At 58.0% G+C, this 27,524-nt stretch overlaps 2 protein-coding genes across 4 annotated transcripts in view; one reads left to right on the top strand and one right to left on the bottom strand.

The window, feature by feature from the left end:
* Positions 1-916, top strand: part of Ppp6r2 (protein phosphatase 6, regulatory subunit 2) — a 66,118-nt gene extending 65,202 nt beyond the window's left edge. For all 3 annotated transcript variants that reach the window (XM_013025772.1, XM_013025773.1, XM_013025774.1), the window contains one exon: positions 18-916. In XM_013025772.1, the coding sequence (XP_012881226.1) occupies positions 18-66 (49 nt within the window). In that variant the 3' untranslated portion in view covers positions 67-916. The remainder of the gene's footprint in view (positions 1-17) is intronic.
* On the bottom strand, positions 432-24,881 carry Sbf1 (SET binding factor 1). The gene is made up of 45 exons (XM_013025727.1): positions 24,725-24,881; positions 24,179-24,229; positions 23,985-24,101; positions 23,794-23,903; positions 23,000-23,083; positions 21,158-21,280; positions 20,711-20,848; positions 20,418-20,576; positions 20,226-20,336; positions 19,568-19,673; positions 19,315-19,447; positions 19,112-19,220; positions 18,732-18,845; positions 18,532-18,609; positions 17,994-18,107; positions 17,790-17,918; positions 17,605-17,703; positions 17,319-17,523; positions 17,124-17,236; positions 15,759-15,908; positions 15,349-15,417; positions 15,106-15,267; positions 14,706-14,974; positions 14,465-14,637; positions 14,311-14,384; positions 14,036-14,231; positions 13,685-13,812; positions 13,116-13,294; positions 12,876-13,012; positions 12,583-12,790; positions 12,048-12,244; positions 11,832-11,969; positions 8,933-9,010; positions 8,402-8,583; positions 8,125-8,304; positions 7,524-7,625; positions 7,266-7,451; positions 7,061-7,187; positions 6,847-6,977; positions 6,546-6,776; positions 3,314-3,421; positions 2,987-3,198; positions 2,454-2,541; positions 2,251-2,382; positions 432-2,168 (listed from the first exon to the last, which is right to left on the bottom strand). The coding sequence occupies exons 1-45, from the start codon at positions 24,879-24,881 to the stop codon at positions 2,070-2,072; spliced, it is 6,186 nt and encodes a 2,061-aa protein (XP_012881181.1). The 3' UTR covers positions 432-2,069.
* Between the last annotated feature and the right edge of the window lie 2,643 nt (positions 24,882-27,524).

Below are 27,524 nucleotides of genomic sequence, written 5' to 3' on the forward strand. Positions count from 1 at the left end.
TGCCCCGGTTTCTGCAGAAAGACAGATGACCCACCAGAAGGAGCTGCCTTAAATGGTCCTGTGTAACGCTGCTGCCACCCAGCCACGGCCCACCCCGGTCAGGCAGCACCCTGCTGCATCAGAACGACCTGGTGACGCAATCAGTTTCCTTTCTTAAAAGTTTAATTTTAAAATAAATGCTGCATTGGTAAAGCTGGCAGTTGGAACCAGACAGATGACCCAGCTGTCTCTCTCCTGCCCAACCTGAGCCACTCAGGCCCTGCTGGAGGCAGAGGACACGCCTCGCCAGTCCCCCGGGCAGACCCTGCACAGCAATAAGGTCCCCAATGTGCAACCTCTTCCTGCAGGGGTGGGGATCAGGGACTCAGATCTCAACAGGACGTATGACGTGATGGGCTGGAAGCGTGCAGAGGCTGAGGCGCTTTTCACTATTTTTTTTTTTTAATCACATGCAGGAGAAGCAAGTTTTTGCACTTTGTATCCAGAGACTGCACAGGGGCTTCCCTGACTCAGGGCAAAAGTGAGGGTCTGGGCTAAGGAGACATGACCCCACAAACGCACATGACTTAGGAGCTGGTTTGGCCACATGGGGTCAAAACTCAGCATTATACCTGATGGCCATGAAGACTAGCACTGAACCAGGTGGCAAGTTTTGACTGCCTTAACGAGATGGGGCCTGCAAGGGGTGTGGTGTCTCTGAGCTTGTGAACAGGGCAGACTGGTGGCAGCTGGGTGGGTAGTTAGGAGGACCCGCAGGAGCAGCTCAGGATACTGAGCGGATCAGAGACTGAGAGAGCCCAGGTTGTCCGAGAAGGGTCTGGAAGACTACTCTGCCTACACTGAGTTCTCTTTTCATGTTCTGACATCCGCGACAGGGCACCTCCTCCAATCCCCAATAAAAGTTGTATCATTCTTATGAACTGTGTATTGTTCAACTGAGAGCACAGCTCCAATCTGTTGAGGATGGGGTGTCTCCTCCAGCACCTTTTTTAGGCCCAACCTTGGATCACAAGGAATCAGCAGTGGGTCTCTACATCACAGAAGATACTGAGTTTTCTGTCTTAACAAGTAAAAACCTTATAAACAAAACACACAGTCCCCGAAAGGGGCCCAGGCACTGTTTTCAGTTGTGCTACTTCAACCCACCTCGAGGATGGCCCCGAAGCCACCAGCCCTTTGGTCAGGGCGCCACGCAGCATCAGTGGTCACTCTGAGACATCCTCAGAGTAGCACCCATACCCCTCTGCCCTCCGCCCATTTTTGCCTCAGCCAAGCAGGTAAAACCCTGGTCCAGGTGGGACTTGCTGGCCCATGGAAAAGGAAAGCGTGAGAGGAACTCAGCAGCAGAACACGGGATGCTCAGGGACTTCTATGGGGACCCCAGGGAAGGGAGGGGAGGGAGGTGTTAAGGCATCACCCCCTGTTTGGCCACATTTCACCATCTCAGTTGCCTTGAGGACCTTCTTCTCCCTGGGAACTTACTCTCATCCCACATGGCCCCTACTGCCTTCCCCTTCTGGATTGGCCTCTAGGCCCAGACAGCTCCCCTACTTCACCTGGAGCTTCCCCGACACTGGGAAGAGAGGCAGGGCAGGGTCAGGGGTCCTGTACCTGCACACCTTGATGAAGTTCCCCCCTGCAGCGAAGCTGTTCTCATACCATCAAAGATACACGAGGCAGACCCAGGGCTGGGGCCGGGAGGCCTGAGCTAGGTATTTAAGTGGAGCAGACACAGGAGGTGTCGTTAGTTCTCTCTTTATATAGATTCTGGTTCTAGAAACAGCTCACCGCGGCCAGCCAGCCGGGGCTAGCACACCGACGGGCAGGACGAACTATTTACAGGCCCATCACAGGGCTGTACCATGGCCGCATCCCAGCTTGGCGCTCAGCCATGACAACAATAAGTTAGAGCTGGCCAGGCAGGGCAGGGGCTATACACGCAAGTGCTGGGGGCTCAGGGCCTCAATACTGTCGAGGGCCGGGGCTGTAAACATGGCCGGGGCGGCCCTGCCCACCCCAAGTGGTCTGTGGCGACTGGAAGCAGAGCAGCCTGGGCAGGCTGGGGGGGGTCAGGCATCTGACAAGCAGCTCTGGATCCGGTCCACCCACTGCTGGGCCGAGGGCACATCCTGGGCACAGAAGTTGTAAACTCGACGTGTTGTCTTTACCTGGGAAGAGTGCATTACTGACTCCACAGCCCCCACGCTGCAGGCCCCTCCCTCACCTCCTGTGCCCCGGCAAAAGGCTCACATCGAAGAAGGCTTTCTCGTCCACAGTCTTGGGGGCACCCATGGTGGGGGTACCGGGAGCCACGGCCTCCACCTCTGCCAGGTCAATCACACCTTTGCACTCGGTATCCACCCGGTGGTCGTAGTAACGCAGCTGGGGTGGGGACGGGGCGGGTCAGGGCAGGCCCGAACCCTGAGAGTCCCCCCCCAGCCACCACCACTCACCTGGTGCTTGGTCTTGTCAAGCACAAACCAGCGGGCCTTCCAGGGCTTCATGAAGGCCCCCTTCTTATACAAGGTGCCCTCATAGGACCTGCATGTGCACCAGAACCAGGGCCGGGCCAGCCGTCAGGAAGGGACTGTCTCCAAAAAAGACATGAAGGGTCCCCCCCATCCCCATCATAATGGACTCCGAAAACCAGAGCTGTGGGTCAGGGAAGTAGCCGACACACGGGGCGGGTGCTCTGAAAGAGGAGCACTCGGCAAACAGGTGTGTGGGGGCAGCTTAGCAGCTACATGATCGCTACGAGGCTCACTGTGGGCTGGACCCTGTTGTACACGGAGCCTTACCGGCCACCAGCCACATGGGTTCCCACAGCACTGCCCTCGGTCCTGCTGTCCGCAGAGGGCCCATACCCCAAGCCCTTTCCAATATGGGGCAACTTGTCATGATCCCCCCCACAGGACTCTCCAAAGGCACCTACCCCCTGAATCTGAGAAATCAACCCCAGAGGTCGAGGCAGGAGGCCCCCACAAACCTGTTCTCACTTTCTGCTGTCTGGAACTGGCTATACAGCGTGCTGGTGCTTCGGCGAGCAGCCTGACGGGAGCTAGATGTGGTGGAGCCACTACTCTGGTCACTGTCCAAGCTGAGGCTCAGGGTGGAGCCCACAGGCCCCTCCTGTAGGTACACGCCCAGCGAGCGGCGATGGTGGGGCACACTGGACACCAGTAGGGAGCTGGGAGCGCCCTGGGGCAGCAGAGGATGGTTTATAGACAGACAGTCTATCGACCGACCACGGATAATCCCGGCCTTCTCCTGGCAACGCGCTCAGTCCCCAAGTCCAGCTCCCATCCCAGCTTACACGTCCATCTGGCCGGCCTTCAAGGCGCTGAGCAGCCTTCACCCGGTCCCAGGTGTCCTTCCAGCGCTCAGGAGGTCGGCCTAGCTCTGTTTCCAGCCGCTGAAGCTCCTGGGGAGAAAGAGTAAACAACTATTCAGGGCTGGGAAGGTGGCTCAGGGGTAGAGTGCTTGCCAGCACACACAAAGCCCTGGGTTCTATTCCTCAGTATCACATACACAGAAAAGGACAGAAGTGGTGCTGTGGCTCAAGTGGTAGAGTGCCAACCTTGAGCAAAAGAAGCTCAGGGATACTGTCCAGGTCCTGAGTTCAAGACCCAAGACCAGCAACACCCCCACCCCATCCCCCCAACAAAGGAAAAAGAAAACATATGAATATATACAGACAATATGAGTAACACTTTTCCAAAACAAGGATAAGGATGATAACATCTAAAGGCTAGATGCTGGTGGTTCACGCCTGTAATCCTCAGAAGGATGAGACCTGGGGATCATGGTTTGAAGTAAGCCTGGGCTGGCTGGAGATTCCTATCTTCACTAAATTACCAAAAGTGCTGGAAGTGGAGCTGTGGCTCAAGAGGTAGAACATTAGCCTTGAGCAGAAAAGCTCAGGGACAGTATCCAAGCTCCAAATTCAAACAGCACCAAAAAAAAAAAAAGGAAATTTCTTGTGAAATGTATCTCAGAGTGAAGAAGAGGAACTGTGTAATGTCAAGAAAAGTTACAGTGTCTCAATCAGAGGGTCACAAAGAAGAGCTAAAAAAATGTTTAGGCAAATCAGGAGAGAACTCGTAGCCAGTCCTTACAGAGAAGCCCTGCTTGGGACCCTGCGGTATGGACAGAAGGACAATGCCCTCCCAGTCTGCTGACCTCCTACCCTCTCCACTCTCTGAGGAGCTGCTATGCTACATGGGAGCTATGGAATGTGAGCCCACCAGGAGCTACGAACATGTTTCCTGCCACCCTCCCAGAAGTCCCCAGCCTTTGGTACAGATCCTCAATAAAAACAATTAGAAACGATCCTCCCCACAAAAAAAGGAGGGGGGAGAAGCAATAATAGAAAAATAGAAATAATCAAAAATATATTGCAGCATAAAGAGATTACAGGGGGAAAAAAGGAAACAGTACCTGGGTAGAAAACAAAATTAAAAATCAGTGGTAGTCTAAAATGTTATTAAATTTAATGGAAATTAAATGAAGTGGTCATCCCACAGATCTAAAAAATCTAAGGAGCTTCAGAGTCCGGTTCAAAGGGGTGTGTGTGTGCGTGCGTGTACCAAATTGCTGTGTGTGTGTGTACCAAATTGCTGTGTGTGTACCAAATTGCTGTGTGTGTGTGTGTGTGTGTGTACCAAATTGCTGAAACCAAAGATGAAAACTTTAAAGGTGAAGAGAAAAAAAGGCATTAATTCATAAAGGTGTAAAAAGTACCAGCTTCTAGTCAGCAGTGAAAGCCAGAGAACAATCTAATGCCATCTAAAGTGTTCAGGGTGACCAGCCTGCAGGCCGCCTTCATTCGTAAATTACGACCCCATGTGCCTGGGGAACAGGCCCTGTTGGGTCAGACTCCATATGCAGTCACCAAATATTTGCTTCTCTCTATAGTGCGTATTCTGTATTTCTATACTCATTTGTATCTACCACCTACCTGGGAGCTATAAATCAACGTTCTGCAAGAAGAAACAGATTCTAAAATGTTCAGGGCAACTTTCAAGGCCCCTGGAGAAGTCAGGGTCTAGGCCCCAGTCTTCTGGCCACTCAGTCCCTGGCGCAGGCCCACCACAGGCAGGAAATGCTGTCCTCCGTGTGTCCAACCCCACACTCCAGCAACCCTGTTACCAACCAGCTCAGTGGGCTCAAAATGTCTCTTTTCCTTTTTGTTTTTTTGCTAGTCCTGGAGCTTGAACTCTGGGCCTGGGTCCTGTCCCTGAGCTTTTGTGCTCAAGGCTAGCGCTCTACCACTTGACCCACAGCGCCACTTTGGCTTTTTTGGCAATTGATTGGAGATAAGAATCTCTCTCATGGTCTTTCCAGCTTGGGCTGGCTTCAAACTGTGATCCTCAGACCTCAGCCTCCTGATTAGCTAGATTACAGGCGTGAGCCACCGGCACCTGGTTCTTGACACCCAGCTCTTACTCCAACCTGATTCTTGATGTTGAGGTCTCCCACCAGGGATGGCAGAGTGAGGAGCAACAACAACATACATCCACCTCCAAGCTTCCAGGACAAGAATCAGAAGAGCTGCTGCTTGTTTAGGACAAGAAAGGTAGATAGCCTGGCAGAGTAGGGGAATGTTGCTAGAAAAACCCTGGCTCCTGGGTACCTCCTGGCCACACAAAGCCAGTTATTACACAGCAGTGCGGATGTGATTTGCCCCCCAGAGGCAGTGTGGAGTTGTGGACTTGGGAAATGATGGAACTTCCGAGAGACAAGGCCACACAGGAGGGCTCGAGGCTACAGGAAAGTGCTCTCTTGGGAGCTCTGAGACAGTTCTGAGAGGGCATTACAGGAGGAAGCTCACCAAGCCCTCCGACTCCTGAATGTGCTCCTTGGTCCTGCATGTGGTTTTGCCATCATCGCCATCTGCCACCAAGTGACAGAGCACAGAGGCTTCACCAAAACCGAGAACTCAGCTAAGTAAACCTCTTCACTTTACAAGTTAGCCTATCTCCAGTGCTTCAGCACGGTGACAGAGACTAAGACACAGGGTTAGGGAAAGCACACACACACCCTGAGCCAGCCCTCACAATCACGAGATGTGGGGCTTGTGACAAGTGTCCTTACTACTACCTGCAGGCATGCACCAAGCAGGGGTGGGGACATGGACAGCACAGGTGCCCGGGATGGCAGGCAGGTCACTGGTGGAGCAAAGGCAGGGCCGGTCCAGCCCAAGGGGAACAGACTGGCACATACGTGTACACACGTGCACACACACCCATGCACACTAGGCCCAACCCTCATGTCTGACAAAGCAGGACAGGCCGGTCCAGCCCAAGGGGACCAGCCTGGCACATATGCATATGCGGATGCACACACACCCATGCAGGCTAGGCCCAGCCCTGGTGTCTGAACAAAGCAGGACAGGCCAGGCCCAGCCCAAGGGAAGCCGAGTGGCACAAATGCGTATACGCGTGCACACGTGCACACACACCCACGCAGGCTAGGCCCAGCCCTCATGTCTGACCAAGCAGGCCAGGCCGGGCTGGGCCGGGCCCGCCCACGCTCCAAGCGCGCACCTCGAGCAGGCGTGAGATGGCGTCTGGCTGAACCCGCGGGCGGCTGTCGCAGCACGGCCACACCACGCGCCTCCTGCTCTGGGGGGCGCCTCCGTCGGGCCGCTCCTCCTCCGGGGGCTCAGGCGGCCCCTGCGCCAGCTCCCAGTCGTAGGGGGGGCCCTCGGCCAGCGTCTCCTCCGTGTAGAAATCCCACACCTTCAGGTTTGACACGTTGCTGTAGGGCCGCAGGACCTGGGGGTGAGCCTGGCGTTGAGAAGCTGGGCCGGGCGGGAGCCGCTGGCCCCCACCAGGCCCCACTCACCTCGGTGTCCTCGGGAGCGTACGTGTAGTTATAGAACACGGGGGTCCTCTTGCTCAGCCGGTCCACGTACTCCCACACAGACCGGCATGCCGGCTGGGCCCTGCGCTCACCCTTCTCCTCGTAGAGCAGCCCTGTACAGGGTCACTTTGAGCCTCTCCCCTCCAGACAACTACCGAGGCCGGCACCCAACTCCCCCACCCACATACCCACATACCCAGCTCAATGCGCTCGTAGTCAGAGTCCAGCAGGAAGGTCCGGAAACGGCGGGATGCATGGTGGTAACCGAGGAACTTGAGGTAGAACTGGCTGAACTCAAACTCCATGGGGAACTGTAGATGGACCTGCGCGTGACCGGCCCAAGAGTCAGAGGTCAGGTTAGGAAGTTCAACCCACTTCTGCCCACAGGGCCCCTCGCGCACCTGGTGTACACAGTCCAGGAACTGCAGGAACACGGGTGTGAAGCCGCTGCTCTGGCCCGCCAGGGTGTGGGCCCCACGATGGCTGAAGCGGTGGCCGAAGGACAACCACTCCTTCTCCACCAGCAGGCGGAAGCCCTCCAGGGTGCGGTAGAAGGGGTCTGAGAGCAGCTGCACCAAGGACACCACCTGCCAGCACCACGGGTGGTCAGGAAGGCCCCAGGGGCCCTGGCCCAGCCCGTCCCCGCCTCCGCCACACACCTGCGTGGTGATGTCCCAGCCATCCTCAAGGCTCACCAGGACGGAGGAGCCTGAGTCCAGAAGCTCCACCACCAGCACCGATATCTGCAGCAGCTTATGGATCTGTAGGGGCGGGCAGTCCTCAGACCCCACCCTGCCGGGGTCCACGGTGCCCACACACGCCTGGCAGCGTCCCCAGACACGGGTGAGCACAACGTCAGGACACACTGCTGTGGTGGTCACGCTGGTCACCGTTTTCCCCAGCCAGTTCACCACAGCACCCCCACAACACACCCAGGTCCCCCAGGACTGGGAAGAAGATTCAACACAAGTCCCTGTCCTTGAGGTACCCAGCAGTCAGTCTCATCTCTGAGCCCTCCAGCATGCACAAGACACTAGCGACGTGATGCTCAGCCCTACGCCCCAAATTAGACCAAGCAGTGCAGGTTAGCAGCTCCTCCAAAATCAACAGGCTTCCCCAGACACCCCCATCATCGATGGCCTGTCCAGTCCCAGGCACACGCCCCGCTGTGGAAGCACTGGAAGCCGGAGCCCTGACACTCGGCTCTACTTATGGTAGGCTTGTGACCTGCTGGGCAGACGGGAGGGGCGCTGTAAAGACCTGAGTCAGCCACTCGGAGTCCTCCAGTGAGCGCAGGAAGGAGATGGGGCCGGGCTCCGCAGCAGGGCAGCCAGGGACGCAGGCCTTCAGCAGCTTCTTGAAGCTGGCCTTCACCTGCCTGACCTCAAACACCTCAATGGGTACCAGCTCCCACTGCTGCAGGGGGTCCGGTCGCACACCCTGGGAAGCGGCCAACCAAGCATCGTGAGCCACATCCGACCCTGTGCACAGCCCCCAGACCCCGACCCCTCCCCGGCCCCTGCCCCTCCCCAGTCACCTTGAGCTGCGCTTTGTCCCCAATGATATAGAGGGCTGCACGGTGGGGCCGCAGGAAGCCAGGGTCGGGGGGGGCCCCGTTGGCCTGTGGGGGACTCAGGACATCTCTGCCAGCCAGCCGGGAGCCCACGTCAGCGCCAAGCCCACCGCTGTGGCCGCTGGCCCGGACGCTGCCCCACTTGCCTGTGGAGGAGACCAGGTGAGCTGAGGGCCAGGGCCAGCTCACCACTTACCTGGGGCTGGCTGGGCCTGGCCTCCAGGGGGAGAATGAGCAGCCAGCCACGTGTGGTGAGCGAGGAGGGCTGGAACATACAGATGCTGAGCTACAGGGGTGGCTGGTGTTAGTGCCTGGGGTAAGGTTCGGGTATTAGCCAGGTGAGTGACCAGGGCTAGAGGGACAGGCCAGTTATGCTGTCTGTCACAACGGGACAGTTAGTGCCAGGTGTGAAAGGAGACATTAGCGCCCGAGACGGCTCAGCTCACGCTGGGGGCCATCGGTGCCAGGCAAGGGAGGAGCCCCTGGTTACGGTACCTCGGGGCGCGGTCCGTCTGGAGGCCGAGGCCGCCATGGGGGTGGACAGCGTGGTGACCCTGGCTCTGGGACTGGGCACTGGAGGCATAGCAAAGAGAAGGCTCAGACCTGGCCCCAGCCCCTGGCTGCCAGAAGTTCCCGCCAAGCCCTTCTCTCCAGGAGCCCCGGAACCAGCAGGAGTTGGCACCAAGTCCCGAGTCCCAGCAGGGAGAGGAGGAGCCTCGTGGGGTCCAGGCGGGAGGTCTTCCCACAGAGGCGGCCGAGCTGCGGCGGCCCGATGCTGGGAAGGTCGAGACTCTCTCAACAGCTCCGGACACCCCTGTTCTTGAGTCCCTCCTCAAGGGCACGATCCCTCTCGGTCAGCGTGGCCACTGTGACTGGCCTCGTCTAAAGTGCTCAAAACCTGGCAGTGCCATAGGCAGGACACGGTGCAGGGGACCTGAGAGCTGAGCCTAACCGCCTGGAGGCCTCCAGAAGAGGGGCAGCAGGACGGGGACTCACTGTTCAGTCCAGGACACAGGCAAATCTAAGCTCTGGAGCAATGCCAGACAGGCTCTAGGCTGAGACAAGTGTGGTCGGGAGGCCTAGCTGTTTGGCTTGGCCAGCAAGGGCTCTGAGGGGCTCGGGTCACACAGCGGCCTCAGCATCAACCCACCTCAGTCTCACACATAGACACAGGTGCAGCATGGCCTCCATCCACCGGTAAGGCCCAGCGCAATGCCAGCCGCCAGTGTGCCTTCCCTGACATTCACACTGTTGATAGCACAGTCTACCAGCTCACAATGAGAAAAGCATCAGCCTATTTAAGATGCTGGATGGGGGCTGGGAAGGTGGCTCAGTGGTAGAGTGTTTGCCTAGCACGCATGAAGCCCTGGGTTCGATTCCTCAGTACCACATACACAGAAAAAGCCAGAAATGGCGCTGTGGCTCAAGTGGCTAGCTTTGAGCAAAAGAAGCTCAGGGACAGTGCCCAGGCCCTGAATTCAAACCCCAGGACTGGCAAAAAAAAAAAAAAAAAAAAGGATGCTAGATGAACTCAGAAGTAAAGCTGAGGGCAGCCAGACCCTGGCCAACAAGAGGGAGCATCCACGGGGCTGGAGGAGGTAGCAGATGTCCCAGGGAGAGCAGGGAAGGGGACGGTGCGGGGGGGCTCAGGGTGCTGCCCACAGGCGCCTCTCAGAATCTGGCAGCGTGGGAGGCAAGGAAGCGCCGACCACAAACCAGACTTAACCACAGTGAAGGCAGATGCTCCTGATGGAAGCTGAGGCTGAGCCGATCTGACCTGTCCGGTCAGAGACAGCGTCGCTTGATGCCCTGGTCTTTGACCCCAGTTCCTGGCAGACTAAAAAGTACTACCACAGATGCAGGGAGGAAGCCCTGGCCACGGTGTCCTGGGTGGGACAGAGGGGAAGGCAGCAGCGCAGATGACAGACAGCACACAGAAGCCAGGTGTGAGACTCAAGGACACTTAGGCTGCAGGACGGCTCTGTCCGTGGGAGATGCCCCCACTGACAGACACACTGTGCTCCCAGAAGCTGAGCCGGCAGAGGAAAACACAGCCCATGACCTTGAGGGAAGACTGGGGATGGAAAGTGACAGGTGACACAGCCACCCGAGTACACAGGTTGGGCCAGGAGGACTCATCCCCAAACCGGGACAGGCTGGCCGTGGTGAAGCGGAAGCAATGCCTGGGGCTGAGAAAGGCACCAAGCATCACACACGGCCTGCTGTGCAGAGTGCAGCCTACAAACCAACCCTCCAGGAAGCAGCCTCTACCAGCCGTGCTGAAAGGACCTGCCAGAGAGCAAGAACACCAAGCAGAGCCCTGGGGGACAGAGGACCAGACTGGGGTGTCCAATGGGTCAGCTGTCAGGAAAGCCAAAGGGATGGAAGAAGCTGTGAGATGAAGGTATGGCTGATGGTAGAGCACATGCTCAGCAAGTGAAAGGCGCTGAGTTCAAACCCCAGCACTTCAACATCAACAATAACAAACAGAGGCTGCCACCTAGTAGATCCCCAAGGAGAGGGTTCCCTCCCTCTGCCCCTCACAACTGCCCATGTGCCCACTTGCTATGGCTTGAAAGATAAGCCTCATCTCTCGTCTGAAAGTCTCTCAGTGCTCAACATCCAGAATTAGTCACCTGCCCCTGGGTCTGTTCTGTCTGCTGGACAGTAGCTGCTAAGCAGGCCACATCCACAGCACTAACACAGGAGCCAGCCACGAAGACATTCTACGGGCCAGAGTCAGTGCCAGGCACCAAGGGAAGGCCTCCACCCCGTGGGGAGAGCACACATCTGACCCCACACCTGGTGGGGGGGACGGATGGCCTCATAAGGACAGAAAGCATCTCTCCCAACTCCCAGCAACTCCCAGGCAAGGCACCAAGGGCCCTACAGACAGATCTGAGCTCAGGGGCAGAGGCTGTCCTACGCGCCGGGTGCCATGGCGGTGTGTGCGTTGGGAAGGGGGGACCGGAGATGGGGAGGGGAGGATGATAGAAATAGAGAGACCGACACAGACAAGACCCCAAAGAGCCAGGACCAGTGAGGATGGAGGCCAAGCAGAGAGCAAAGTGGCACTAGGCAGGGGACAGGTGGATGCGCCCAAGGATGTTCTCAGAGCGTAGTCACGTGTGGGTGCCAATCTAGCAGACCCTAGAGGCTCCAGCAGCTACCCTAGTTCAGGGAAGATGAGGTGGTAGACGGGCTCGTGGTCAGAGCGGATGAGGGCTTGGGACACTCACCTGGTCTTGGTACCCAGAGAGGTCCCTCTCCATATCTCACACTCCAATATTCCTGACCAAGGCGACTAGCAGTCACTAGCCTACCGGCCATAAACACCCCCCACCCCCAGTTCCTCCCTGCCCCAGCCCCACCTCCCATCTGTACGTGCTCTCACCGTGACTACTCATGTGAGCTGAGGAGAAGCCACTGAGTGTGTTTCGTCCCGATGAATCAGCATAGCGGGGCATAGAGCTGACCACAGCCTGCAGGTACTTCTCCTGCTCCAAGCTGCCCGAGTCTGCCTGGGACTGGCCTGGAAGAGGACAAGGAGCTGGAAGGGGGCGGACGGGCAGTCAGGGTGGGCAGAAGCAGGCAGCACTGAGGTCGGTACCTGGAGAAGGCGCGCTCTGGGCCTTGAAGAGGCCCGCCACGCCCTTGCCGTGCAGGCCCCCGGAGCGCAGCAGCACGGCCTTGGAGCGCCCGCTGCGCCAGCAGACCACAGGGAAGCGGTTCTGGCGATAGCAGCGGGACACGCGCTGCAGGGCGTTGTCCTGGATGCTCTGGGGAACGATCAGCAAACCCGGGTAGCTGCAGGGGTTGGAGACCTTGTCAGGGAAGCTGCCAGGGCCTTGTCTCAGGCCCGTCTTGGAGCCTCACACAGACAATGGAAGAGAAGCCAATGGGCGGACACAAAGGAGCAAGTTCATGGCTCCAAGCAGAAAAGCACACTTTCCACACCCCTGTGCTCAGCCAGGCGCTCTACCAAGCCCTGAAGCCCCATCCTCTGTTTTTCCTCTTCCCATGTGCCTTCTTGGGCCAAGAGTCATGGCCAAAGCCCACGGCAAGCAGAGACGGTGCCCCAGCACCGCCCACCACCCCGGCCAACCCTGATTGAGTGCCACCGGCATGCCCTGGCCAGGCCTCACCTGCGACAGATGGCGTACATGCGGTTGACTGGGGAGATGCGGAAGGGCTCGGACTTGGCTCGGCTAAGGCTGCTGCTCAGGGTGCCCAATCCAAGGCGCTGGTAGTCACGGCAACATGCCCGCTCCACCAGGCTGCTCATAGTCATACGGTCTGAGGGCTTCAAGGCCGAGGATGGGGTCAGCGTGCTGGGGTCCAGTTCTTCAGACACTGCAGTCCAGGACACACATGCAATCATCAAGCAGAGACCCTCCAGCCCTCCGCGAAGCAGGGCCGGCCCTGACCCTGCTCCCACCTGAGATCTCATCCTCCTGGTCCTCAGGGGGTGGCTGGCCCCGGTGCTCCCAGCTGGGGGGGTTGTATTTCTTCCGGGTAACGTACTGCCGCCCAATGGTCTTCTTGGCATTTTTTACCAGGTTCCGGGACAAGGTTCTGGACAGGATGGGCCAGAAGAGGTGAGAGAAGGGGAAGTGAGCGCCTGGGCACAGGGGCCCAGAAGGCCTGGCTCCCCTGGCCCTGAAGAGCAGCTCCATACCTGAGAGAAGGGCCTTTGTCTTTGGCAGGCCGGGGTGGCCGGCCAGGTACATGGGTGGAGCCCAGGGTGAACGCAAAGGTGCCCCGGATATCTGGTGGGTAGCGAAGCTTGTGCAGCTGCTTGCGGAAGAGCTCAGCACTATCAGACCCCACCTCCTCGTCAAAGGCCATTTTCAGCAGCTGTGTCAGAAAAAGCAGCCCTCAGAGTTGAGTGGCCACCAAGCCCTTCCCTAACCCTAACGCAGCGCGGTACGCAGGCTCCCTTCTCGTGGCCGCCAGCCACAGACGCAGACACCCTGAGGGGAGGCCTGAGCCCGTAACTTAGGGTTCAATGTGTGTGTCAACTGTGCAAATGTCAGTTGCTGCACGGCAAGATCTCAGCTCAGAAAGCACACCTAAGCCTGGACTCCGAGAGCCAGCGTCCCATGGAAGCAGCCAGGACACAAAAGTCAGCGTGTCAATGGGCAGATGCTACCAGGCTGAGAGCCTGGTAAGCCCATGAACGACCTGTGAGCAAGGGCCACAGGTGGAAAATAGCTTCAAGGGGTAAGCCAGCCCGTCCCTGCCCACCTGGAATGTGCAGGACCGCAGCTGCAGCCCGTCCTGCAGAAGCTGGTCTACAGGGGTCTGGACACTGATGCGCTTCTCCTTGGTCAGGGCAGCCACGGGGAAGGAGCGGACCACCACCTGCTCCCCCACTTACAAGGGGCCAAGCAGAATTAGGAGGAGGAGAAAGGGAGAGGAACTAATCACTCTCAGAGTACCATGGTTACAGAGCTCCTGGGTGGATGGGAAAGGAACAGACATGGGCCATCTCCGATAGGGTCCCCACATACCTAAGAAAGGGGAAAGAAAAGGCAGGGGAATCCTACCGCCCCGAACCATCTGGCGGAGGGGAGGGAAGAGAGCTGGAAGGCTCACCTAAGGGGTCAGTGGGCATCCCCGTGAAGATGACCCGGTATGTGGTGAGGAACACAGCGCCTTCGGCTGGCAGCAGCGCAGGCCCCCCGCCGCTGCCCCCGGCCCCCTCCTCACGCCCATCCGGCAGCAGGTAGACTCGCAGTCCATCCAAGACACACTCCTCACCAGGCAACAGGCGTGGCCGCAGCAGCTTGGGCTGCTCAGAGACAGGAGGGGCCTCTCAGGACCCAGCCCAGACCCCTGGCACCCACCGCCCATCCACCATCGCTGCTTACCTTCTGGATAGGGGGCAACCTCTTACTCTCACGGTGCACAGCCTCCAGGGTCTCGATGTGCATCTGGACAATGTCTGGGGAGAGTAGGTTTCACACCCTGGACCCCCACAGCCACCCGTTCGCAAAAATGCTTCCAGGCCTAGAGCCTCCGTACCTGGCACCATGACATGCAGCCCTTTGAGGTGGTCGCTGGTGACCCCACTCTCTGTGCAGACCTTGTCCACAAAGCGGTTGATGAAACGAACCACGGTCCCAGCCACATCACAGGTTTCTGCGTCTTCAAAACCACTTTCTGTATCATAGCTCTCAGCCATGCTACCTGCCATGCTGCAACAGAAGGGTGTGTGTGGGCACCAGCCCTGCCCCCCCCAGACCCCAACCCAAGTCCCGCCCACCTGTTGGTGACGAGGCTGTTGCTGGCGCTCTCCAGGTCGCCTAGCCCTGCGCGTTCCCGAAGAAGGCGGCTTTTACTGCTGTCCAGAGGCAGCAAGAGGTAGCTCATGCGGTTGGCATAGTGGATGGCCTGACTGAACACCGTACTCTCCTCCTTCTGCACCAGTTCCTGTTGCTTCTCACGGCTCAGAGTTGGCCACAGGCGCCGCTGCTCTGAAGCCACATCCAAGGCAGAGCGCTCGTCCTCCTGAGACTGCACTTCACCAACCTCCTGCCAGGACACCACGGTGGGGAAGCTGGGGTGATGGTGCCCCCTCCCAGAGCAGCAAGCACATCAGCCCCGAGCTAGCTCTCTCCCGCATCAGGTGGGCTCCCCACTCAGACGCAGGGCGCCCTGCTCACCTGGGAGGGGCTCACTGAGCCCTCGGAGCTCTCCAGGTAGAGGGCCCGGATGTGGGTCTGCACGTCCCCATAGAACATGGCTTCCCAGAACTGGGGTGTACTCCATACTACGTGCTCCTGCACACAGCTATATGCAAACTGTGTCACCCCTGGGCTCAGCTTCTGCAGAAGGGGGTTGGAGAGGTCATGGGCGTGCCCCCAGGAAGCGGGCAGAGGGCGGCCCGGAGCCCTCCTCGCACTCACCCGGCAGAAGGCCGTGACAAGGGGCAGCAGGGCAGCGGCGATGCCATGCTCATCCAGAGAGGTACAGTCCTGTGAGCAAGGCCGTCAGACGCGGGCACGCCCCTCGCAGAGCACCCACTCCAACCCGGTCTCCACAGCCACCTCAGACCAGCATCTCAGGCCCCATCACCCAGAACCCTCTGGCTCAGCTCCTCACAGCTGCCTCAGGTTTCAAGGTCAGCCAGACTCCCCCACTCTCTGCCTTTCTCTACAGACCACCAACCCCCGTCCCACAGCAGAGATCCCTCATAGCCATCTACTCTCGCCTCAAGACGAGCATCTCTTCCGACTGTCACGGCCTGAGGGTGACCAGAACAGCCTGCCCACCCCGCTCACACCTGCTGTCACAGGCAGGAGGGGGCTGGCATCACCTGCAGGCAGCAGTTCATCATGCGGACGACGAAGTCGAACTGCTGGTGGTCCAAGACCGCTCGGTTCTGCTGCACGTGCAGGTGGAGCTCCTGGGCAAGGCAGCGGCGGGCGGCACGCCCCTTCAGGGCCCTGAGCACCGCGGGGAGCAGCTGCGCGAGAGGCAAGGGGGCACAGTGAGGTCCCCACCGGTGTTGAAGGGGGGTATAGCAGGTGCCCGTGACACCCCAGCCTTAACCTCAACTCCAGGCACGAAGGAGACCTAAAAGCTATACAGGTCAGGGTGTGCCCAAGGGCTGGGTTTTACAGACTAAAGCAATTCCACAGGTGACAGTTAATGAGGACAAGGACACAAGCTGCTAGTACTGCCCACTCCCAAGCCGGTGTGCAATGTGTTCTGGAGAGAGGCCTTCTAGGCCTGCTGGGACTCAATCTGAAAAGCATGGGCTTAAGTAGTGCAGGTGTCATGTGGCGAAGTCACACAGGAGGGCTTGGAAGCCGTGGGAACCCCACAGGGGTGTCACACAGCGATGAACACTGCTGTCATGAAGGAAGAACAGAGCGTTGTTTTCTATAAACTCAACAAATAAAGCCAAAGAACCACTACACATATGGATCTGTTCTTTTTTTAGAAGACACAGAAAACAAAAAGTTGATAGCTGAAAGAAATCTTCAGGTTCCCGTTCCCTCCCTCCCTCCCTCCCTCCCTCTCCAGTCCTAGGGACTGAACTCAGGGCCTAGGCACTGTCTCTGAGCTTCTTTTGCTCAAGGGTAGTGCTCTGCCACTTGGGCTCAGTACCACTTGTGTGGTACTGAGAATTGAACCCAGGGCTTCATGCATGCTAGGCAAGCACTCTTCCACTGAGCCACCTTCCCAGCCCTAGGGTCTTCTAATTTCTAAAAATCGATGTGAACATCTCCACCGCTGGGCTTTCCCAGAAGGCCTGCAGTCCACTAAGGAGAGGAGAAGAGACCGCTGCGCGCTAAGATGAAGGAGAAAAGACCTGGCGCCCACCTACACCAGCCGACTTCAGCCATCCACAGGTGAGCAGAGCCCTGGCAAAGGCTCAGCAGTAGGGCCTGAGCCTCTTCTGAGAGCTGCTGTGGACCCCAGGTCTGAGGTCCCACACAGCAAGTCTCACCTTTTTTTTTTTTTTGGGGGGGGTCCAGTCGTGGGGCCTGAACTCTGGGTCTGGGCGCTGTCCCTCAGCTCTTCACTCAAGGCTAGTGCTCTACCACTTTAGTCACAGCGCCACTTCCAGCTTTTTTCTTTTTGCTTATGTGGTGCTGGGGAATGGGACCCAGGGCCTCAGGCATGCAAGGCAAGCGCTCTACCACTAAGCCACCTTCCCAGCCCCAAGTCTCACCTTCTTAGCCTCAAGCATCTTCCCCTCAAACACATAGGAGATGCAGTTCCGAACCACCTCCAGCCGGCGGGCGCTGTTGACATGTGGCCCGCTGCACCGCTCTAGTATGGCCGCTGAGGAGAGACAGGACATGCTTGGCCTGACTCCCAACTCCTGACCCCACACCCACGCTAGGTCAGGCTCCTCCTTACGCACTCATGGGAGGCCCAGAGGGCACAGTGGTCTTCCTCTCCGTCTTCACAGCTGGGGGTGCACCCTGCATCTTGGCTGCAGCTTGGTCCACAATCCACTGCACAGTACCCTCATCCAGACGGGGGAAGGGCCGGGGTGCCCGTCGCAGGTGACTAGCCTCGCCTGGCCTTTGCACCTTGTGCATCGCCACCGCTGGGTATGGGTTCTCCTGGGGCAACACAGGCAGATGGCGGCTGACGGGCCCGGGAGAAGCTGGGGCCATTCCCTCCCCTCACGCTACCCACCATACATTCTTATAGAGCTGCTCTGCCAGTTCCTGGACGTGACGCAGAACACGCTGGGGGTGGTTCTCATCTGCACGCATCCGTGCCACCTCGTGGGCCACCAGCTGGCGGGAGAGGAGGCAGAGTGAGGAAGAGCGGGTGGGCGGGCGGGGGAGGAGTCGGGTGGACAGGCAGGGGCAAGAAGACCCACCTCATCGAACAGGTCTGTGGGGCGGTAGGGGACCCCGCGCTCTGACACAAAGCCTGCAAAGGCCATGCCCTCCAGTACCTTCGTCAGGAAATCATCCTCCACCAGCCCGCGCTGGCCCAGGAAGGCGGCCTGGGAGAACACAAGGAAATCAGGGGTCCAAGGAGCACTCATCTTCCACCCCACCCGCCCCACCAAGAGGCCCACCTTGTGGAAGCGAATGACCGGCTCTGGGTGGATGCGGACAATGTGCAGGCACCACCGGTAACCCTGCAGCAGCTGAGCAAAGAGCCGAAGAAAAACAGCACGAAGCTCCTTGTCCTGGGAACACAGCAGGCCGGTGAGCGCCTGGCCCACCAGCCCCCCCTAGGGCCCGGGGTGCTCCTCCCTACTCCCACCCAAAGTTTGGGGAGGGGTCCTGTGTACTTCTGCTGGCACCAGTGGCCCTCCACAGTGCTCCACGTGACCAAGTGGCTCCTGTTTGGTACCCCCAGAGGCCTCCTCACCGATGCCAAGCCTCAGCTCCTTAACAAGAGCCCTAAAGACTGGCATGTGCTCACTGCACAAACACCACACCTAACTGCCTGAAGCCCCTTTGTGCGCAGGATCCCTCCTGCCTGAGGCAGGCCTGGAGGTGGGGCCACAGCCCAGCCACCAGCGGAGGTAGCCCTGAGTGATGGGCAGTGGGGCAGCCTGGGGAGGTAGAGGCACGGAGGTCCCGTATCAAAGCAGCAACAACCCCCACCTGCATCTTCAGGGAGGAAGTCGATGTGGTGGCAGGGGGGAAGGCAAGGTCGGCCAACTCCAGCTCTGGGTCCAGGACCTCAAGAAACAGAGGGGAACAGACAGTTGTACAATCAGCCTTCGGCTATGGGTGCCCTTGCTGGGAAATGACTCACTCCCACAGACCCCAGCACCCCGCTTCCCCCAGTTTCCCACCCTCACCATGCTCAGAGCACTGTGGGTCTGGCTCTGCAGCGGCTCCGGAAGGGGTGGAATGTGCACACACTCGGGGACAGTCACCGTCCCTCCATCAAGATCAGCAATGATCACATCCAGCTGTGAACCAAAAGGAGCAATTGGTGAGGGACCAGAAGGGCCTGGGCATCAAGACAGACACAATTGCCTTGCATGCTCGAGGCCCTGGGTTCGATTCCTCAGCACCACATAAGCAAACTGAAAAAAGCCGGAAGTGGTGCTGTGGCTCAAGTGGTAGAGTGCTAGCCTTGAGCTGAAGAGCTGAGGGACAGCAAGCGCCCAGGCCCAGAGTTCAGGCCCCACGACCGGACCCAAAAAAAAAAAGCCACACAAGCCACAGCCCTTACCAGCTCCTGGGTCTCTGCCTGGAAGGCTGCATTGACTCCAATGATGAAGGGTGTGGGTGTGCTGAGGACCTCCAGCAGCTGCGCCGGCAAGATGGGTACATAGGTGAAGCTACAGCAAGTCCAGAGGACACAGTGAGCCCCAGAAGACAGGGCTGGTTGGAGAGTCGAGAGAGGCTGAGTGGAGGGTCTGGGCAGAGGGGTACCTGTATCTGAGAGGGAACAGCAGTGCCAGAAGACCCCTGCAAGCATCTGCAAGCCGTTGGTAGCTCCGGGACAGGAAAAGGACTTTGTGTTCCGTGAGGGCAGCACAGAATAAAGACAGCACGTTGGTGATGCCTGAAGAGGACAGGCTTGATGTGAGCCCTAAGTCCCTGCCCTGGGCACACAGCAAGAATCCATCCCTGAACACCCGCCCGAGGACAGGAAGCCGGGGAGCCAGGAAACAGGCACGCTCACCTAGCTGGCGGAAGAGCAGGGCCACACTGCAGCGACTGACAGGCAGAGAGTCTGCCAGGGGGGTCTGGATGACTTGCCGGTCACCAGCACCCAATGAAATGGTTCTCTGTGGAAATAAATTGGCCCAGGCTTAGCAGCCTGCACAAATTCAAGTCAGCCCAGAGCTCTCGGCCCAGGTGGGTCTCGGTAGGCTGACAGACCTCAAGGTGCACTGGCAGGGTGACTAGAGGGAAAGGCCACACCCAGCTGCAGGCTGAGCACTGCTGCAGAGAAAACAAGGCAGGGGCAGCTGCCTCTGACCTGGGTGGGTGGGGGCAAGGCCTGGGTAGGCAGAAGAAACAAAGAGTCCATACCGCTCCTTCCTCAACAGAGTCCGGCTGCACAGGACAGACAGGCAGAGAGACACAGTTAGACACCGTCAGCACACAGGCACAGAGCAGGGAGCAGACAGATAACTGACACCCACATCCAGAGACAGACACACAACCAAGGGTCCAGGGGACTGACAAGACTGAAAGACGCTAGGCACAAAGGCACAGGTACAGCAGCCAGGTGAGCAGCAGGGTCAAGAACAGGTGACAACGATGACACAGAGAACAGCCATGCTCAGCTGGCGAGACTACAAGTGCCAGGCCTGCACCAGAGTCCCGATACCCACCTGTGAGCCTCCAGCCAAGGGCACAGTGCATGTCAACAGGTTCCCGATAACGTTCTCCAAGCACACATTCAGGCCTTCCACGTGGATGGCGTAGATGAGACCGAGGCTATTCTGCAAGGTCAAGCAGAGCACAGTGGTACACCAGGCGGGAGCACCCGTGTCCCACACCGATACCACGGCAGGCCATCTCACCCTGAACACTTCCGTGTGGTCCAGCCGTGACACCAGCACTAGAGTCTTAGGAGCAAAGAGCTGGCCAGGCGGGGCCGGGGCTGTAGGTGACAACCGCACCTGGCCTCCCTCGTCGGCCTCCTCCTCCCTCTCCACAGCATTTGCAGTGCACACCGCTTCCTGAGGACAGAAGCCCAGTCTCCTGACTCTTGCCAGGCTATTCCAAGAGCCAAAGGAGAGGGCAAAGGTGACCGAGGTAGACCTGGCCCACCAGCTGCCCATGGCCCATGCTGTAGCCCAAATCTCTCACTGACCTGCGTAGGCTCTGCTGGCTCCCAGAAGGTCAAGCAGGCGCAGTAGTGCCGCTCGGAGTTGATATCAGTGAGGACAGCAACAAAGAAGGTTGGTGGATTCCTCTCAGGACATAACTGCCACCCACTAGGCTGGCAGAACTGCAGGGAGGGTCAGCGGTCAGCTGCCGAGGCCCGCGCAGCCAGCGGCAGCAGCCCGCCTGCCCCCATCAGCTGCACTCCAGAGCCGGCCTGGAGCGCCTCACTTAGCCAGCTGAGAACAGCTCACCTCCCAGCCTCAGACTCTAGATGAAAGGGTGAGGGCCGGGAGGGACCGGGTGCCCATCACTGTGACACGTAACGGCATGAAACGGTGAGGCAGGCGCCTGTTAGGCCAGCCATCACCTGCAGGGGGCCTGCCTGCAGTTGCACTGGCACTACGCTGGGGCTAGGTCTGCCTCCTCTACTCACCAGCTCAATGCCCTGTGGGAAAGGGTTGTCCTCCCAGTCCTTCTCTGGGAAGCGCTGCAGAATCTGGCCCTGGCCTTCCACGCTCCCTGAGGACAAGAGCAGACCGTCCGTCAGAGCACCCTTCTACCTCCCACTCACTCCCACCTTGCCAGGGCTGAAGGCCACACAACCCGGAGTGGAAAGGTCTTCCTCTAACCAGCACCAGACAGCCTCAGCTCCCACATCTACCGATTCTCTAAAGTAGTTCTGAGTAGACAAATAAATAGCTAGGCAACCACAGAGCGAGGGACCACCACGGGGCAGGGGGAAAAGCCCTCAAAGCTCTGTAAGCCCTGATGCTCCCGCCTCCTATCCCAAGCCTGACCCCACTGTGTCCACACCACGGAGAACTGTTTACTCCCACCTGCTGGCTAGCCAGACCTCTCACAGCACAAGGACCAGCCATGGAGGTCCCACAGCAGTTCCAACTGTTCCACAGGGTACACAATATCCACCCCTTTTGGCTGACTCCCAACTTAAAGACCAAGCCCCTGTAACTACTGGCGACTGTGTGAACGGTGGGTGCCACGTGCACTATCTGGTGGTGCACAGGACATATCTGAGTAGCCTGAAGCTCCCCTGTGTCGGCCTACGCTAGGCCTACATGACCAGCGCAAAGGACACACACCTGTTATCTGTGTGGAATTCAGACTCTCTGCTACCAACTGTGATCTATCACCACCATATCGAACAGTCTCTCCCTCAGCACAGGTCTCAGAAGAAAACATTTCCCAGGAGTATGTAACTTGGACCCCAGAGCTCCTAAATTCCCAGTCTATACACCCACTACCACACCCAGGATCACTGTCTATTACCCCACACACACACACACACACTACCACACTCAGGACCTGATCACTGTCTATATTACCCACTACCACACCCAGGACCTGATCACTGTCTACACCTCTCTCTACCACACCCAGGACCTGATCACTGTCTATACCCCCACAGCCACACCAGGACCTGATCACTGTCTATACCCCACACACCCACTACCACACCCAGGACCAACTTCAGGTCAAGTATACACAGGTGGTCTGGAACCCATCTCTACAGAGCCAAACCAGAAGGCAAAATGAAAGCCACAATGGTGTGGGGGTGTGTTCAGGACCAGCCTCTGCCAGTACCAGCTGCATTCCAGGACTCATGGACAATGGACTAGATTATGGCGGGAAAGGAGGAGGCCTCTTCACTTTCACACACACACACTGACAATTCCAAAGTCCCCAAAGCACAAATCCTGTGTTCAGCTTGGAGTAGACTCAACCCTGCTGCCTCACCCCTAGAAGAAGCAGGACAGTCCTGTGAAGATGCTTAGCACAAAGTCTCACGGACCTGAGTCCCAGAAAGCGCAGTGCAGTGTGCTACCTGTGCATCCAGGCAGGCCCACACCCACCAGCCTGGTCAACCTGCCAGCAGCCCAACAGCACACATTCCCCCACACCTCCTAAAAGCAGAGGAGCTCGGCCACAATCCCCTCCAGAGTCACAGAGGCCATGCCAGAGATGTGAACACTGAGCAGGGTTCTGCTAAGCTGGAGGTGGAGGCTGCTGAGGAGCGATTCTGACTCACCTTCCTGCTCCCCAGCCCCCTCCACCACTGACACTCTGCAGGTGACAGGCAGGAGGCAGCAGGTGTCCTGGTAGCATGCGCACTTACAGCCAACCCATGCACTTGCACCATCGAGATAAACCCCCACGAGGTTTCCCGGGTCCTATTCACAAAGGCCACCCCAACAGGCCTGGGCAGCTCCCAGGCACACAGTCCCTGAGTTGTGGCTCCTCCCCCCACCCACCTCACCAAGGGCTGGTTGGGCTGGGCCCGGCCCTGGCTGGCACCCGGGGCTCGCCCGGCCCTGGCTGGCACCCGGGGCTCGCCCAGCTCCTGCCACGAGGCAGCAGGCAGGGGAGGGAGGAGGGTGCGAGACATGGACGGCAGCTTCTACCCCACTCGGCAGCCTCCCCCTAAAACCAGGTAGGACCCGGCCCCCCACATGACCAGCAGGACCCCACCTCTCCCCCTTGAGGGAGTGGGCAGAGAGAGGACAGCCACCATCCACCGCTGCTCTCCCCAATACCACTTATGTGAAATGCCACCTCCAACTTCACACTCGGCCTCAACGTCCTCTTGGGGCCCAACTCTCAGAAGAGTCCCTCTCCTGAGTTTTCCACTGGCCAGCTCCTTCCCCGTGCCTGCCCCAGACTTGACCATCAGGTCTCCAGACGGGTGTCCCCTCCTCTGGGAAGCCTCTGATTGAGTCTGGGGCAACAGGGCCCTAAGACCCTCCCTCCTTCCAGCATAACTCTGGGACAAGTGGTACACCTGTCACAGGCTCAGCCAGTCAGCAAGCCCCAGTGCATGGCACAGACCACAGCCTAATTAGGACTTGCTGAATGCCTAGAGCCAGCTACATGACCATCCTCTCCACACCCAGCCCTACTCACGCCCCACAAATGAACAGGTTCCTCAGTCAGAAGTGCACAGCAGCTTCCGGAGCCCCAAGGCATGACAGAATACAGCAAGTCCTCCAAGAAAGGTACATCATGAAGAGACCCTACAGCTCTCCTTCTCTAGGACCCCCCCCCCCAGCCTACAGCGTGGCCGCTGGCCAGCACGGAGTGGGGGAGGTGGAGAGGGAGGAGCCTGCCTGCCACATCTTCGGTGGCCACAAAGGTAATGGGCACTGTCGAGTTACTTGCCCTTTCTGAGGAAGCAGGGTCTGCTGAAGCACAGGGGCCTCCCGCTCATGACGCACAGAGGCAGGGGAGGCACCTGAGGGCCACACCGGAGCTCTTGTCCTCTGAGTCCTCCAGCAGCCATCCCAGGATGGCAAGCTTGGCAGAACACAGCCGGCTCACTGTCGCCTGCGGGCAGGACCCCATCACCAGCGCCAGGCTGATGCCTGGAGGGCCAGGGGGGCCAGTGTGCACTGTGGGAAGGCAGACAGGACTGCAGCCTCCTCTACACCCAGCACACTACCTCCATCCACACTGGATAACATCAGCCATCTGTTGCCCAGGATGAGCCCATCTTTAGGAAGAGGAAAAGCAATAAAGGGGAATGACACCTTCCTGCTGCCCTGCCCACCAGACCTCAATGTGTGGGCATACTGGCCCGGGTCAGCAGAGAACACGTACAAGGGCCTGCTCCTTCTTTAGTTGTCTTCCCTGACCCATCCCCACCCCAAAGTCAGACTACACAACTCTGATCCAAAGACCTAGACCCCTTCATATGCCCAGGGGGAGGATGGGAGGCAACGGAGGCATGCCAAACAGCCCCAACCTGCTCCATGGGTGGGGACAGCAGATGGGACCCAAGAATGCGGCCAGCTCATCACCAGTAGGACTGAGAGAGGTCAAGCCACAGGGTAGAAGGCCTTATTCTCAGATGCTGGGAATCCAGCCCCTCCTCACCAGTTTCAGCAGGGCCCACCAACCCGTCTAGCCAGGTCACATATCTGTGCTGCTTCCAAAGACACCACAGTACTGCCGTACTGCATTCAGTATTCAGTTAGCTGGCCACTACCGAGGGCTCCACAAGGGTAATTGTTCTGGTCCTTGCGCTGATCCCAGGTACAGGCCAGAACAGACACATTAAGTTCTCCTGACTCAGTAGGTAAGGTGCCTGCAGTGAGCCAGCGATGAGCATCCTCCAAGTCACAAGAGACCACACAGCCCAGCATTTACCTTCTCTAGGCCTTCACTACTGAGGTACCTAGCTGGTAACCACTAGCAACCAGGATGCTCCCTCAGGCCAGACCATAGACTCAACCTAGGGAGTTGATACAGACGCTCAGCACCCAGCAGTTCCAGGCGGAATGTTCCGATTCAGGCCAAAAACAAAGATGATCTTCCCACTCACTCCTCAACCTAAAATATTCTGAGTCCCTATCCTGATGTCCTAGGCCTGCCAATACGTGAGAGGTCCTTTCCTCCCTCAGCAGCTCTGGTCATATTTGTGCCTACAAGTATTTACACGCTTGCTGCTCAGACATGAAGACACAATCACTTCTCAGAGCCTTTCACATGCGAAAGTTCATTACAACCCTTACAGCAGCCTACGAAGTAGCATGGCTCACTCCATCTCCTAGGAGAGCCAATGACTGGCCCACGTTTAAAGAGCAATCCAGTGACAAAGCAAGAGCAAATGGCCCCAAACAATGCTCCTGCTTCAGGTGTTTTTGGTCCCCTGTACCTCCACCTGTGCCCTGCCACCTAGCTCTGCATTCAACTCATGACTAGGGACTAAGCTTTGTTCCCCAAAGGGATGGATGAGTCCTTCTAAAGGATGCCATGAGCCTGGGTGGTCAGCCAGCAGCTATTCAGCTCTAATCCCAGAAGGCAATGGTTTAGGGGCTCCATGGTCCCCTATCCCTTTGAAGTGGTTAGCTCAGGAATCACTCATTCATATCATTCAAGGTAAATGGAGGGGCTGGGAAGGTGGCTCAGTGGTAGAATGCTTGCCTTGCACTCATGAGGCCCTGGGTTCAATTCCTCAGCACCACATAAGCAGAAAAAGCAAGAAGTGACGCTGTGGCTCAAGTAGTAGAGCGCTAGCCTTGAACTGAAGAGCTGAGGGACAGCGCCCAGGCCCAGAGTTGAAGACCCATGACCAGAAAAAAAAAAAGGTAAACAGACACCTTGAGCTTCTGTCTTCTACCCTGTCCTACTCAGAGGCCGGAAGTGTCTACCCCTTGTATGGCTTCAGCAGTGAGCATCTATCATAGCTAGCTTTTTTTGTCAGTCATAGGGCTTGAACTCTGGGCCTGGGCGCTGTCCCTCAGCTCTTCAGCTCAAGTCTAGCACTCTACCACTTGAGCCACAGCCCCAGTTCCGGTTTTCTGGTGGTTTATTGGAGATAAGAGTCTCATAGACTTTCCTGCCTGGGCTGGCTTTGAACCGTGGTCCTCAGATCTCAGCCTTCTGAGTAACTAGGATTACAGGCGTGAGCCACCAGTGCCTGGCACAGCTAGCTTCTTCACCTATCCTTCCTTACCTGTTGGTCACAGTCACCCTAACCCTCAGGCCTCTCACTTGGCCTCTGCTTGCAATCTCTGTGTCATAGGCCTTCCCTCCCCACCATGACCTCCACAGGATCAGCCTCCAAGCCTGCTCTGATGCTCCTGCCCAGCACCCAGTTCAAAGCCCCTCACAGCATAGCAGCCCTCTTCCACAGATGGTATGGCCTTCTTATTGCCTTCCACATGTTCTTGGAGGAGAAGTTCTCCCTCTGAGACCAGTACACTGATGGTAAGCCTGCTGCACGCAGGACAGAGAGAGGAGCACTGTGCAATCTTTGCTTTGGAGAATTGCCTCTCTGAAGGGAAAGACAGATGTTCATGACTGATGGTGCACTAAGACCTATACTTGGATAGATGAAAGCGGAAAGGAGCAGATGCTGAGTGAGGGTGCAGAGACAGGAAACTCCTTAAGAGACTTCAGAAAGTGTGTGTGGTCCAGCAGATGGGACACAGTCCAGGTAAAGGCAAAGAGGAAAGCAGATCTTCTTGAATATTGGTAGCTGAACTGATAAACAGCAAGATAGTGAGGGGAAGACTCAATCTCTCCTCTAGGTATTGAGGGCTTAGCCCTAGTTTGACCATACTCAGGGCCTTTTTGCTCAAGGATAGTACTCGACCACTTGGAGCTACAGCACCACTTTCGGTTTTCTAGTGGTTATTTGGAGATAAGAGTCTCACGGACTTTCCTTTCTGGGCTGGCTTTGAACTGTGATCCTCAGATCTCAGCCTCCTGAGTAGCTAGGATGACAGGTGTGAGTCACCAAGCACTTGGCTTACTGTTGGGATTTGACAGCCTGAGTGTAAGTCTCTCTGTGCTGACAGACCAGCACTCAACTTCTCTGGGCCTGATTCTGCTCTGCAGATGGGAGCCACAGCAACCTCAGTGGGCTGCTGGGAGAAAAAAGTGAGATCATGATCACAAAGGGCTGAGCAGGGCCTGGCACACTGAGCACAGAGCCAGCACCCTGTCTCCACGGCTGTTGATGTCACTGCCAGGCTGTTCTCCTACCCGGGAGCGGAGCGCTCAGACGGGCATCAGCGCCAGGCACCCGCGTACCGGGCCAATCACCGGCACTGTTCTTCCACCTGGAGTTCTCCAAGTTTCAGCCCGGCCCCATCCCCTCCTACACCGGCGCTAAGCCTCTGGGAGGCTCCAGACTCGGCACCCGGTCCGAGGGGGGCCGGGAGCCCACGGCCCGCTTTCCCTCCACACACAGCCACCAGCAGATGGCCGCGGCGGGGCGCGTCCCTCCCACCCGACTGGGAGCCGCCCGGGGTCCTCCCTGCGCCCAGGCGGAGGCCGCA

The sequence above is a fragment of the Dipodomys ordii genome, unplaced genomic scaffold (genome assembly GCF_000151885.1).
Source record: "Dipodomys ordii isolate 6190 unplaced genomic scaffold, Dord_2.0 Scaffold87, whole genome shotgun sequence".
NCBI classification, from domain to species: domain Eukaryota; kingdom Metazoa; phylum Chordata; class Mammalia; order Rodentia; family Heteromyidae; genus Dipodomys; species Dipodomys ordii.